At 36.6% G+C, this 12,612-nt stretch overlaps 1 protein-coding gene across 2 annotated transcripts; it reads left to right on the top strand.

Moving 5' to 3' along the window:
* Nucleotides 1-2,092: 2,092 nt before the first annotated feature.
* Nucleotides 2,093-12,093, top strand: LOC146579858 (Fc receptor-like protein 5). Of its 2 annotated transcripts, none has more exons than XM_085265785.1 (13): nucleotides 2,093-2,173; nucleotides 3,997-4,032; nucleotides 4,257-4,523; nucleotides 4,977-5,243; nucleotides 5,366-5,644; nucleotides 6,911-7,195; nucleotides 7,975-8,079; nucleotides 8,217-8,232; nucleotides 8,336-8,421; nucleotides 8,597-8,647; nucleotides 9,987-10,046; nucleotides 10,276-10,335; nucleotides 10,489-12,093. In XM_085265785.1, the coding sequence occupies exons 1-13, from the start codon at nucleotides 2,137-2,139 to the stop codon at nucleotides 10,575-10,577; spliced, it is 1,638 nt and encodes a 545-aa protein (XP_085121911.1). In that variant the 5' UTR covers nucleotides 2,093-2,136; the 3' UTR covers nucleotides 10,578-12,093. The 2 variants fall into 2 exon arrangements, with proteins under 2 accessions (XP_085121911.1, XP_085121904.1); XM_085265778.1 differs by having other exon boundaries at nucleotides 7,972-8,079.
* Nucleotides 12,094-12,612: the final 519 nt, after the last annotated feature.

The raw sequence follows: 12,612 nt of genomic DNA, 5'->3' as shown, positions 1-12,612 counted from the left end.
GGGGTGGGTCCTTTGTGAAGGCAGTCTTGGGGTACGTCCACACTAATACGTTTTCGTTTGAAAGCGCATCTTTTTCTCTCCGTTTTGGCCTCCCGTCAACAGTGAAGGAAAAAAGCAACGTTTTGTAAATGCATACATTTGAAGACGGTGCTTTCGCGTCGCTGTGTGGACAGCACAAATGGAGACTTTTTGAAAACAATGACACATTTTAGTCATGTGATGCAGTCAAGTGATCAATTAAACTAAGATAGCGGAGGGCATTATACAGCAGTTGTTTTGTTTGCTCTCAATTTTGACAGCCCTATTAAAGATTAATATTGGTTTGTAGATGGTTCAGATAGCTTTTTTTCCCAATCCTTTAATTCTTACTCACAGCAACAACTCCACCCCTTCTGAGTCCATTTAAAAAACTCAGTGCTTTTCCTCGACATTTTGCTGCGATGTTTCAAAGCGCCGGAAAGTAAATAAGCGGCAGACAGAAATGAGGCAGGTCGAATCATCTTGTGTTTCACACATGCGCAGGACTGGAACGTTAGCGTTTTCGGCTGATTCAATGTGGACGCACAACTCTGTGAAAACGACTGAAAACGATAATGTGGACGTGGAGGGTTTTCAGATGAAAACGCAGTTTTCAAATCTATCCGGGCTTGTGTGGATGTAGCCTTAAATTTCACTATGTAGTTTGATCATTGCAGACCTCCATGGTGTGATGTGGGTGGCAGAAAACAGGTAAAACCACTGAACATGAGACATATGTCTCACCTCCAAGAAGCTCAATCACAAACCTGTAGTAGTTCAAGAAAGTAATTATTAATCTACACACTAACTATCAACTATAGCGCTTTTTGAAGAAACAGTAACAATAAGTTAGTTTTATTTGCCTGCATGGCTCAAGGACAGTCGCCAGCTCTTGGAGAAGCAGCCTGTTGATTCTTTAGTGGACGAGAAACCATATCCAGTGTTTAAAACTGGTTGTGGATGTGAGGTTTTTAAAGTATTTAAAGTGTACAAAATAAAATGTTTTATAAATGTGGCTTGTACTATTAATGTTTAATAGTCATTAAAACTAGAAAAGTGCTGCACAAACTCACCCTGTGGTATTTCTTCTGAAACTGAGATGTTATTTGATCCTGAGCTTCTGTCTCTTGGCAGAAAAGGGGAAACACCCACTGCCCATGAGTTATGCTGTTTGTACTAAATGGGTGTGCTCTGTTATATATATGTATATAAAATACATACAAAAATATGTGCATCAGGAAACCAAACAAGAAACACAAATATTGCATTCATACAGTGGCTCTGTTTGCGGCTTTGCTCTGCTCTCCAAACATCAGACTGACAGTGTTTTGTATACAAAACCACATATATGTGGTCAGCTCAAACAGGTGTACATTTTGGATTTGCTTTAATAGTTCTCAGTGGAAACAGTTTATAAAAGAGTCAGACAGTGTTTTATTTTACATTTCAGTTTTGATTTTAAAAACATTACTCACATTTCCCAGGAACCAGCCCACTGTGTGGTCACTGACACAGCTTACATCACCATGAAAACAGCAGCACGTATAACCCGAGAGAGGGGGCAGGACTTCCTCTTGCTTCATGCCCACTTCTGCTTAAGGACACCATTTCTGATTTGCATTAGTGTAATGAAATACTTTAAATGAGTCAAGCTCAGCTTTGTCAGTTAAGAAAACCTTAATATTGTATGAATCTGTTTTCTTGGTTGTTTATAAAGTTCTGTACGTAACATAACCTAAACACTTCACATTTAAAAGTTGTAATAATATTGTGATCTTATTTTGCCTTTTTAGCTGCTCAGTCACGCTGATATTTTTATAATAAAACTTACTGAATGTCTGTTTTTGTTCAGTCTAGTTTTTGTATTACAGGCCTTTTCATAAAGAAAGTACCTGATGTTTCTGCAGCAGCAGGAGAGTATAACGATGTCACAGCATGCTGTGGTCAGATCTTGTTAAGTTGCTATTTCTGTGTAAAAGGAAGGAAGCTGAAAGAAGAAGTTAAAAAAAGTCTCTTTGTTTCCTTCACAGTTTTTAGTGTCTCGTGTGCTGCTGCTTCACTCTCTCTCTTTACAGAAAGTTGTAGAAGTTTTCAGACGTGTCACTGCTGGATGTGAGGATGGGAGCCACTTTGCTCTGTGAGCTGGGCCTATTCTGTGAGTACATCACATCTATTACATCTATTGTTTGATTAATACTGATTGATAAGGATGTTGTAGTAAGAAGAACAGAGTATGAGTTATTTGTACCATTTCAGGTCATGTGATCAGAAGACTCATGTTTTGTTATCAACATGTTGTTTGATGGTTCACTCTGAGTCGGTGTGTGGAGCTGGTTTAGTTTATCTAAGAAAGATTTATTGTCATGGTTTGCTGTGTACCAGGCAGGATGTTGGACCCAAGTGTAGGACTCGTAAACAGAGGAGTAAACTCAAAACGATAGCTTTAACGCTGGAAAACTTCTCATCCAAATACAAAGCAAAACTAGAAACTCAAACACTGGAAAATAAACCAGAAACTGAAAACTAGGAATTGACTTGGAACAGGAAAGAAACACACAGCATTATGAGTGTGCGACATGACAAATGACAGAAAGAAACACAGGACTTAACCCTCTGGGGTCCAGGGTATAATTGGCTGTTGTTGACTACTTTTGATTTTACTTCTATATTTCACCTTTAAAAACTGTTTATCTTGCTTCGTTTGGTGTCATTATTTTCAGCACAACCTCAAATATCTGAAATTTGAGGGTTTTTTTATTTTTTTTTTATTTTGGTATACTATATTAGCACAGTTGATCTAAATCCAGACAAAAATTTCAAAATCCGAGTAGAAAAAAATTCTATTTTTTACTGTAAAACCCACAAACACGTTTAACGAATCATTTTCATAGCTTGAAATGCAAATAGAAATTGTACATTTCTAAAAATTATGCACAAGTTTTGCAAACAAAGTTATTTAATCCCATTTACCTAAACATGCAGCCAAGGCCTCCGGCGTTTTTTATATAACCATTTAAATCTATTTACAGAACAATCAGGTGTGCTGCATCAAATAAGAAGGCACACAAATTACTTGTGCCAGTCCAAAAAATAGTTTTTGTTCAGTATGAGACAGAGGAGAACACCACAGGCCTAAACCCTGCAGGTCTGACAGCAGAAGGTGCATCAGTCCAGTTTTCCATGTGGGGACAGTGTTTACACTGGAATCTGCCTTTGGTGACTTTTTTGGAACAACTGTAACATTCAGCAGTATAAGTGACACACAGGACAATGAGAGGATGGGGAACAGGTGAAAACACAGGCGGGACAAATCAGACCTAACAACACAAGGGAAGCAAAACCAGACACACTGCACACAGGACAGGGGATATCAAAATAAAACAGGAAACACACGACAGGCACAGAAGCACGACCTTGACACTGAACAGAGAGAACACGAAGCACAGGCACAGGAGTGACAAACTGCGACATGAGATACGACTGACTGGAGAGCATGAAAATAAACATGAAGAGCACACACATTCTGTAGACATAGATAAATACATGAAAACCTGATGATGTTTAAGTTTTGTTTTTTGTTTTTTTCTCTTGTTATTTCAATTATATTTGCATGTTTGAAATAAAATTGTCTGTCTGTCTGTCTGTCTGTCTCTCTCTCTCTGTAAACATGAGGGGCACAGGAACAAAACCCAAGAACTAGAAATCACAAAACAAACAACAACTAAAGCCAGAAATACAGATCCACAAACAATAAGACTAGTAATAATAAACCAGGGGTAGGTACCTGGTTGTGTTTAGTTTAGTTATGTTTCACTTAGGTCTTCTGTGTTAGTCTGTCATGTTTCCTGTCTTCTGGTTCATGTTGTCACACTTGTGTTGTCATCCTCTGGTTCCTGTTTTATGATGATTGACAACCTACACAGACATATTTGAGTGTTGATACTTTGATCATGTCTGAAGTTTCTGTCTTTATTTTAGTGCTCTGTACGCTTCTCTGCACTGGACACGCTCAAGGTGACAAAACACTTTTCACTTTTTTTGTTTTTCTTTTTCATTTATCTTACTTCTGTCTACATACTACTGTTTCAGTCTTAAGCACTTTACATTTTTTCTTTTTATTTATTTATTTATATATCTATCACTATCTTTATAATTTTGTGAATATAAACAAAGGTTGTGGCTTCAATAGTACATGAAGTGTTTCAGATTGTTAACTGTGTGGTTGTGTTGGATTCTAGATGCTGTGCTAGCTATTGAACCCAAATCGTCCAGTTTTTTCATCGGAGAGTTTGTTACATTCAAATGTGACATGAATGAAGGAGAAGACACTGACTGGTTTTACAAAATCAACAAGGATGGTCAAGAATTTTTCTCCTACAGGACGAACAAAGATTTCAAATTAGAAATTACATCTACACGTGACAGTGGTGAATATCAGTGCATTGGTGACAGGAAGAGCTCACATGATAAAAAGACCAGTAATACTGTCTCTATAACTGTATTAGGTAAGTCTTCAGTGACCGACAGCATAAATGTATGATCCCTGTTCAAATACTCAACTGAACAACATTTAATTAAATTTGTCATTGAAACTTGAACTTTAACCAGGACCAGTGTAAAGTCAGTGCGTCAATACTCACAAGTTGTCATTAACAAAATTAACAAATTGAGTTTTAACAACAGAGTCAATCGTGGATGAAATTAAATTTAATTACATTTCTAAAGGAAAAGAAGAAACATGAAAAGCTTCATGAAGTTTAAAGTGATGATGTTTCTGTTATCTAAACCAACTAATCAGCATTAGTTTACATTCAGGACTATAGAATGGACAAACATTTAGACTACGGTTATTTAGAGATCAGCAAATATTAATGTAAATATAAACTGTGTTTTTTTTTAATGTTCTTATGTTGTTATAATGAAAACACATATTTATTTTTCTTCCTCTTTCGTAACAGCAGATAAACCCAGGGCCACACTGACAGCAGGAACAACAATCATACCAGTAGGGGGCAGTGTGACACTGACCTGCTCTGTGCAGAGCTCTGATGGATGGAAATATGAGTGGTTCAGACGAACCCAAACAACCTCTGAAGGTAAAATCAGAGATCAACAAAACAGAGATATCAGAGTATCTCAAGGAGGAATCTACCGCTGCATAGGAACAAGAGGAAACCCAGGTTACTACACTTATATAAGTGATGTTGTCACCATTGAGAAAACCTGTGAGTTCAGTCATTTAGTTTGAAATATACATTCACTCATGATTATCAAACATACAATGTGAAGTTTTCTGTGTTGATTTCATGTTTCTGTTTGTATCTCAACTGTTAATATGTGTGAACAGTTTCCAATAAAGTTGTTGTAAAACAACGACCCAACTGGCCTCAGATATTCAGAGGTGAGACGATCACTCTGACATGTGAGGTGCAGGAAGGAGGTGAAACCACTGAGTGGTGGTATGAATGGAGAGGACCCAGGACACCCACACAGTGGACACACAATAATGATGTGACATTCAGTGTTTCTGAGTCCAGCAGTGGAGACTACATGTGTAAGAGTCGACGCAGAGATGACTCATATTCTTCAACAGAGTGGAGTGAAGCCTTCACATTGTCAGCATCAAGTAAGTCATGTTTGTTGTGTGATCTCCATTTGACAAATGTCATCATGGTCAGCACAGGATGAATTCAATGGTCTACAAAGCATGTTACATTGTTAGTCAGACAAAGAGCTGCAGCTGATAGTAGCCTCATTGTAGACAGTTTGTCACCACTTTGTGTCACGAACCTTCAGCTGGTATAGAGACGCCAATGCTGACCTGCTGCTCCATCACCTGAGGACAGTAATGACAGAAAAACAAAAACAGAAAAAAACTGACAAGGTGGAAAAATTTATTATTACAAACAAACACTGAGGTGATGTCTGTGGAAATACAAAGTGGACTAAATGTGTGGGCTGAAGATGTAGCATATTAGCGATATTAAATTAGCCAACATTTAGAGATAGTAAGATTAATGTTTTTTCTTTAATTACTAGTTTTCTTTGTGATTACAAGAAGTAATGCAATATTTTCCTTGTTCAGTTTCATTACTGTGGGGCGAGGCATCCTAGAGAGAGAGTGATTTGGTTGCATCAATCAACATTTTTAGTGACTGGTTTGTTTTGCCAGCTGAGGTGAACTGTGTGAAAAATGTTCTTCTTTCTTTTTTTGTCATGAAATTGATGCTTTCAAACACTTTATTTAAGAACTTTGCATGAACAGTGGTGGATAAATGAATGCATTTTGTTGTATTAATGGTACAAACAGTGATGTGGAAGTTTTTGATATTAGTGTGTATGTGTTCAACAGGAGGTTTATAGAGACAGAGATATGTTGGTATGTTTCTTCTGATCATGTAGGAAGAAGACTATTCCCTAATCAAAGCAAACTTACCATGAAAAAATATTCTAATCAAATGAAAATGCTTTATGAAAGTCTGAAATTAGAAAAAAATCTCATAAATAAAATGTTTCTATATTAAATTTGTCTGTGCAGCTGTGTGGGATGTGGGACTTATAAATTCCATTAGTAAGAAGTTCTGTGTCTTCTGTTGTGGTAATAAGAAGGAATCACACAGAATAAGCACAAGTATTATTTTATAAATCCAAAGAAGAATCAATGAAACAGAAAAAAATAAACACTAAAAGAATAAAATGCATTATAGACATCTCTAAGATTACTCATACCATTTCAGTTTAGTCTTATTCCTTCCTATGTGTTGTTGGAAACTGGAGAGGAGGTTTACAAGAGGTAACATCAATGGAGACAACATCAGGGCCGTGTGATCCCAACCCATGTGTGTGGGGTATATATTCATATTTTCTTTGTGTCTTTGTTTAAACTCAACAGCAGATCAACCAAAGGCCCAAGTAACTTCTGATATGAGAGACATCCCAGTAGGGGGCAGTTTGACCCTGACCTGCTCTGTGAACTCATCATCATCATCATCTGGATGGAAATACTACTGGTACAGAAATGAGAACTCCTCTGAACCTCTGACCACACAAGATGCAGTTTTCCACTCAAATGGACAAATCAGTGTCTCACAGGAAGGACTCTACAGGTGCAGAGGAGGAAGAGGAAACCCAGTTTACTACACAGAGGACAGCCAGTCAGTCAGGATTGATCACAGGGGTGAGTTTTTTTCTTCTTCTAGAAACACAAAATGTGAAAAGTTAATGATCTGACATTTACACCTTTAGTGGATGTATGAATGGAAAACGACCAAACTTCCAACAAAAATGAATTCAGGAAGTTAAATATGCTTTTAAAACCCGATGATGCAGAATACAACTGTGAGGGGAGAGTGCACACCAGGGTTCAACAGATTAGAGTGAATACTTCAGTTTGTCAGTATTCATTATGTTTTTATACAATACTTAGAATAGATGAAGATGTGAATCTACTTCTATGCTCACTCATCATCTACTGTATAATTATAATGAAAATTATCATTACTGAAAAATTCACAGTGTCTGCAAACAGACGTAAATGTTCTTCTGAGCTTAAACATATTAGCACAGAGCTTTAAAGTATAAATACAAATTGATAAAATAGCGATATATACTTTTGTCTCTGTAAAGCTGACATTATGTATTTGAATTAGAAAACTATTCACAGAATTTATCACCACTTGCATGAAACAAAATATGATGTTGGTTTAAAGACCTTTGTTCATAAAGGAATGATAAACAGGTGATGTGAAATTCAAAAGGTTTTTTTTTATTTTTTAATCACTATTCAGGTAAATAGTCACCACAGAGAAATATGATAGTAAAACAAATAGAATATTTTCAGTTATTATTAGGAATAGTGATATTGTAAATAATACTATATTTTAAAATGTTCCCATGTGAATTATGTTAATAATCTGTATAAATGCATCTAATTAAAGCCTGGTATTATTACAGCAGCACCTGAAAGCTCTTCATTTCTCACTCCTTTGATCGTTGGACTCGTTTGTGGAGTTTTACTGATTCTTCTTCTTCTGCTTTTGTGTCGCTTCAAACAGTCAAAGGGTGAGACCATTAACCGTCTGATATTAAACTGAATATGATGTAAATAATAAAAATCACAGATGTATCCTGAACGTTCAATGTAATATTTCTGCACCACAACAGGTTACAATAAAAAATGCAATTGTCTTTTCTTACAGATTCATTCTTTACCAGGTTGGTTCAAATCTCCCCTCTCCTGTACTAGAACTACATCCTGTGTTTCTTATTATATCTACAGGTTTACTACTTTTTTTTTTCTTTTTTTTTGTTCCACCAGGACTCGCAGCACAAATCAGAGCTCTGCAATGAACCACATGATCAAGGATGAAGCTCAACACAGTCAACATAACTCTACTGTCCAAGGTCAGCCTGATCCATGACAAGTTTTATTGTTGTTGCTGTATTTATTTATTTATTTATTTAGTGACAGATTTTAAACTCAAAGTCCAATATATCTGTTTCTAGTTTGATTTAGAAGATAATCAAACCCATACATAAGAAATTCAATTTTTAACCTATCATTGGCTTGTTTTTGTAGGTGATGCTTGTGTTTATGAATCAATCAAAGACCACGATGACACACAAAATGGTAAAGTAGATACAGTAGCACAGATATATGAAGACAATGTGATTATTTATGTTTAAACATGGAAGTTTTAGAAATATGCAGCACACAGATAAGAAGAAAAAGAAGTTGGACACTTGGTCCTTCTGGTGTAACACAGGGTCAGTTCAACTTTAAGACCAGTCTGTCCTACAAAACGTAAACCACTGTGAATCTGTTTTATGAATCTATCTCATTCCTCCTGACTAATTGTTTTCTAGTTTCACTTTTTGCTGGTGTTCCTGTCACTACTGGTAGTATGAGATGGTACACCACCTGCAGTCCATTCAGGTAGACCAGCTCGTTCAGGGCGACACATTTAGCGCACTCTCAGGAAAGTGCTGTGACATACTAGGAGATGATCTGTAACACAAGCAGAGCTGAGCATCAGGGCCATAAGGGCTTTAACCAAGCAGCATGTGCATGTTTCTGGTCAAACTATAAGAAACAGACTCCCTGTTTATAACCTGAGAGACTAACATCTTTAACTAATACCACAGCCCAGCAACGTGCCACTCAGGTGGACAGTAGCACAAAGGAAAACTAGAGAAAAATAAGTCAGGAGGGATAAGGAGAGAGCGATGACCTGTGGCCACCACCTGTACAAACACTTATTTTTTGGCAGTTGCCTTGTTGTTGCATCTCCAGTGCACCTCTTGTCACTTTGATTTGCACCAAAGCAGCTAAAACGGATTCAGATGGGTTTACACTTCCTAAATAGACAAATTGTTGTTCTTGATGTTTATCTCACTCTGTGTTATGTCGGTTTGGTAGATTTTGGTATAGTTCAATAAAATTCCTTTTTTTTTTTTTTACCTCTGTACTATCTAGCATGTAGGTATGTAGATATGTAATAAACATTATTATTATATTAGTGCGAGTGTAATATTTTCACCTATAAGCATTGCATGTAATTAATTTCAACCCTGTTCTTATCAGAAATAAGAGAATAGAAGAAACATGTGAGGAGGCTGTTGATTAGATCAGATTATTGTTTTCAAAGGACATAAATGGTATGAGCTACATTCCCTCCCTGGAATTTAGGTTCTGACAGAGATGGAGGAAAAGTGAAGAGTGATCCTTAAGGTTTGGATTTGAGCTTAGTGAAAGGGTCGTGCTGAGCAGGGATGAAGGGGGGTTGAGCTGATGTGAAACTGAATTGAGGGCTAACAGGTTTTCATAGAAATGTTTTTAAACATGACAGAAACATCTCATCTTTAATAGACCTTCAATAGGTTTAGATGATCAGTGTGGTGTCGACTGACAGAGATATGAATGTAATGAAAAATTAACACATCCTGATCATCTGTCCGTCCTCTTTCAGATGGCAGTGTGTTGTATGCACAGGTCTCCCACGATAGAGCTAAAACCAAGAAAGACAACGGTGAGTGAAGTAATAAGATTTTTTTTCTTTTTTCTTGTTTTTTATGCATCAAGCAATCCTCATTGACTACACCATTACTTCATCATTTTAAGAGGTTAGTGATGATAACAGTTACATAATTACATAAATTTCCCTCACTGGATTGTAGAGTCACTGACTTTAATGACCAGGGGTGGAGGAGGGTTGAACTGAGGCTTTTTATCCTGATCATCTGTCCATCTTCTTTTAGATGACAGCCTGTTGTATGCACAGGTCAATTACAATAAAGCGAAACCGAAGAGACACAAAGGTAAGTAAAGTAATCAAATAAGTACCTAATTTCATGCTTGCTTCGAGTTTTAATTAGTTTTACACAAGAAGAAAAAGTTGTAAAAATAAATCAAGTTGTCACTTTGAACAAAGAGGTGCTTGAAATCACATTTGACAAATCATTTCTTTGCAGGGAAACCAGCTCCTGCAGCAGCTGATGACACAGTTTATTCTGAAGTTAAATCACAAACAGCTCTGGGTAACTGTGCAGAAATAAAATAGCTTACATGTTGTGATTTGTTGCTGTAACGATGAACTCAAGTACTCAAGTTTTTAGGGAGTAAATTTAGTTCCAAATCACCTTTAATGACTGAATTATGCTGCATCATTTCTTTCAGATTAATAACAAGATCTGCAAAACCAACTGGATCAGTGACAAAACTGAGTTTCATTTGAATTTAAGAGAGCTTTAGAGAAATTGAGATTATGCACTGTTTTATAAGATAAAGTAAAATAAGTAAAATCTTTCATCATAATAGCCCAAGTGATAATCTGGCTTTGAGACCAGGATGCTTCGCACACATGAACATTCACTGAACTGCAAGTGTTGTTACATGTTCACTGCTAAATAAATAAAATAAATAATAAATAAATAAATAAATACAAATACAAATAAACAACATCTTGAAATCAAAATAATCAACCTACAGGGGGCTGAATTTTGATACACATCAAAGTGAAAAAAAAATGATGCAGACCATTTTGTTGAAATTTCATTGCACCGACTCAAAATTATACTGAGTAGTCAGTTTGTCTTCCATGGACTTGTATGCTTTCCTGACAATTTTGGAGCATACTCCACAAGAGATGATGGTGTCCTGGGGATCTCCTCCCAGATCTGGACAAGGGCATCTGAGCTCCTGGACAGTCTGAGCTGCAGCATGGCAGCTTTAGATGGAGAGGAGCATAATGTCCCAGTTGGATTTTGGTCAGGCGAGTGTGGGAACCAGTTAGTGGTATCAATTCCTTAATCCTCCAGGAACTGCCTGCATACTCTCGCCACATGAAGCTCGGCATTGTCATACCAGGAGAAACCCAGGACCCACAGGCACCAGCGTAGGATCTGACAATGGGTGACAAACTCTTGAGACTGTGCTAGCAAACCTGACAATTGCACGCATTGAACTGGCAACCTAGAGAAGCTAGACTGCCTGTACAACCTCTGTAGCATCCAGGGATTGTCTCATCTCATCCTACCAGTAACGATGATCACTCTAGCCAAAAGTAAAACTAGTGAAAAAGACAGAAAATATGAGAAAGGAAAAAATGCCAGTAACCTCTAGTTGTAAAATGATTCCTGATTTGGGATGCACCTTTTGTTAACTGCATGTTTTGCTACTTCACAGAGCAGAGATGTCTAAGTGGTGTGATGCTTTACTTGAATTAAAAGTAATTCTTTAATTTTTTTTTGAGCAGTGCATATTTACAGATGTTTTCTGTGTCTTGTCTAAAATCATTTGATGTCTATGATAAGCATACACATGTTTACATGTTTATTTTCTCCTGGATGAATTAAGCATCACTTGACATATTTCTATAAAATTGTTTTTCTTCTTTTAACAGTTTTAGGAAAAGATCAACTTTTTGTTCTTTTTATTTTAGGTAAGCTGCCTGCAGAGACAGTTTTATTTTCTGTCAGTGTCAGACTTAGTTCTTCCTCCTGTTTATTGCAGGGTGTTTAACTTACAAAATCAAGGCATATTAAGGTGACTGTTATTGTGAATTGTTGTTAAATAAACAAAACTGATTTAAATTGACTCAAATGCTTGTGTTCTAAACCAGCAAAGGAAGTAAAGTGGTATCAGATCATACATATCTTAGGGTGGGGATATTCATAAACCCCACAACTGTACATGGAAAGAAAAGGACAGAAATTATAACTTTATGTACAGTCTGACTATAGGATTTACTCTGTTAAAAATAGGAGCCTATATACCTCTGATATCAATTTTCAGAGGTAACCAACAAATAATTGTATTTTTGATCAGAAGGTTGGTGGTTTGATCTCTGCCTCCCCCAATCTGCATGCTAAATATCCGAGGGTAAGATACTAATCCCAAGTTGCAAGTCCCACAGTCTTGCAACTATTGATACCTTAATGTTGATCAAGGTACTTGTTCTTTAGACGCACTCAGTGATACAGTATTTATTTATTTATTTGTTTGTTTATTTGTTCAGTTTCAGAAAAAATACATTATCTGGTATTTTCCTGTAAATATAAAAAGATTGTCTCATTCTTGGATTTAAAACAAGGAGC

This window comes from Mchenga conophoros, linkage group LG3 (genome assembly GCF_057382185.1).
Source record: "Mchenga conophoros isolate Kocher_MC1m ecotype Shallow Benthic linkage group LG3, M_conophoros_male_GT1.1, whole genome shotgun sequence".
Lineage (NCBI taxonomy): Eukaryota > Metazoa > Chordata > Actinopteri > Cichliformes > Cichlidae > Mchenga > Mchenga conophoros.
Note: the sequence above shows the minus strand (reverse complement) of the source record. Positions and strands in the feature narration are given on the sequence as shown.

Coding starts and splice junctions, on each gene's coding strand:
- LOC146579858 (XM_085265778.1), top strand. CDS start 2,137: ATGGGAGCCACTTTGCTCTGTGAGCTGGGCCTATTCT. Junction 5,645..6,910: donor CTTCACATTGTCAGCATCAA/GTAAGTCATGTT, acceptor TAAACTCAACAG/CAGATCAACCAAAGGCCCAA. Junction 7,196..7,971: donor AGTCAGGATTGATCACAGGG/GTGAGTTTTTTT, acceptor GTATTATTACAG/CAGCACCTGAAAGCTCTTCA.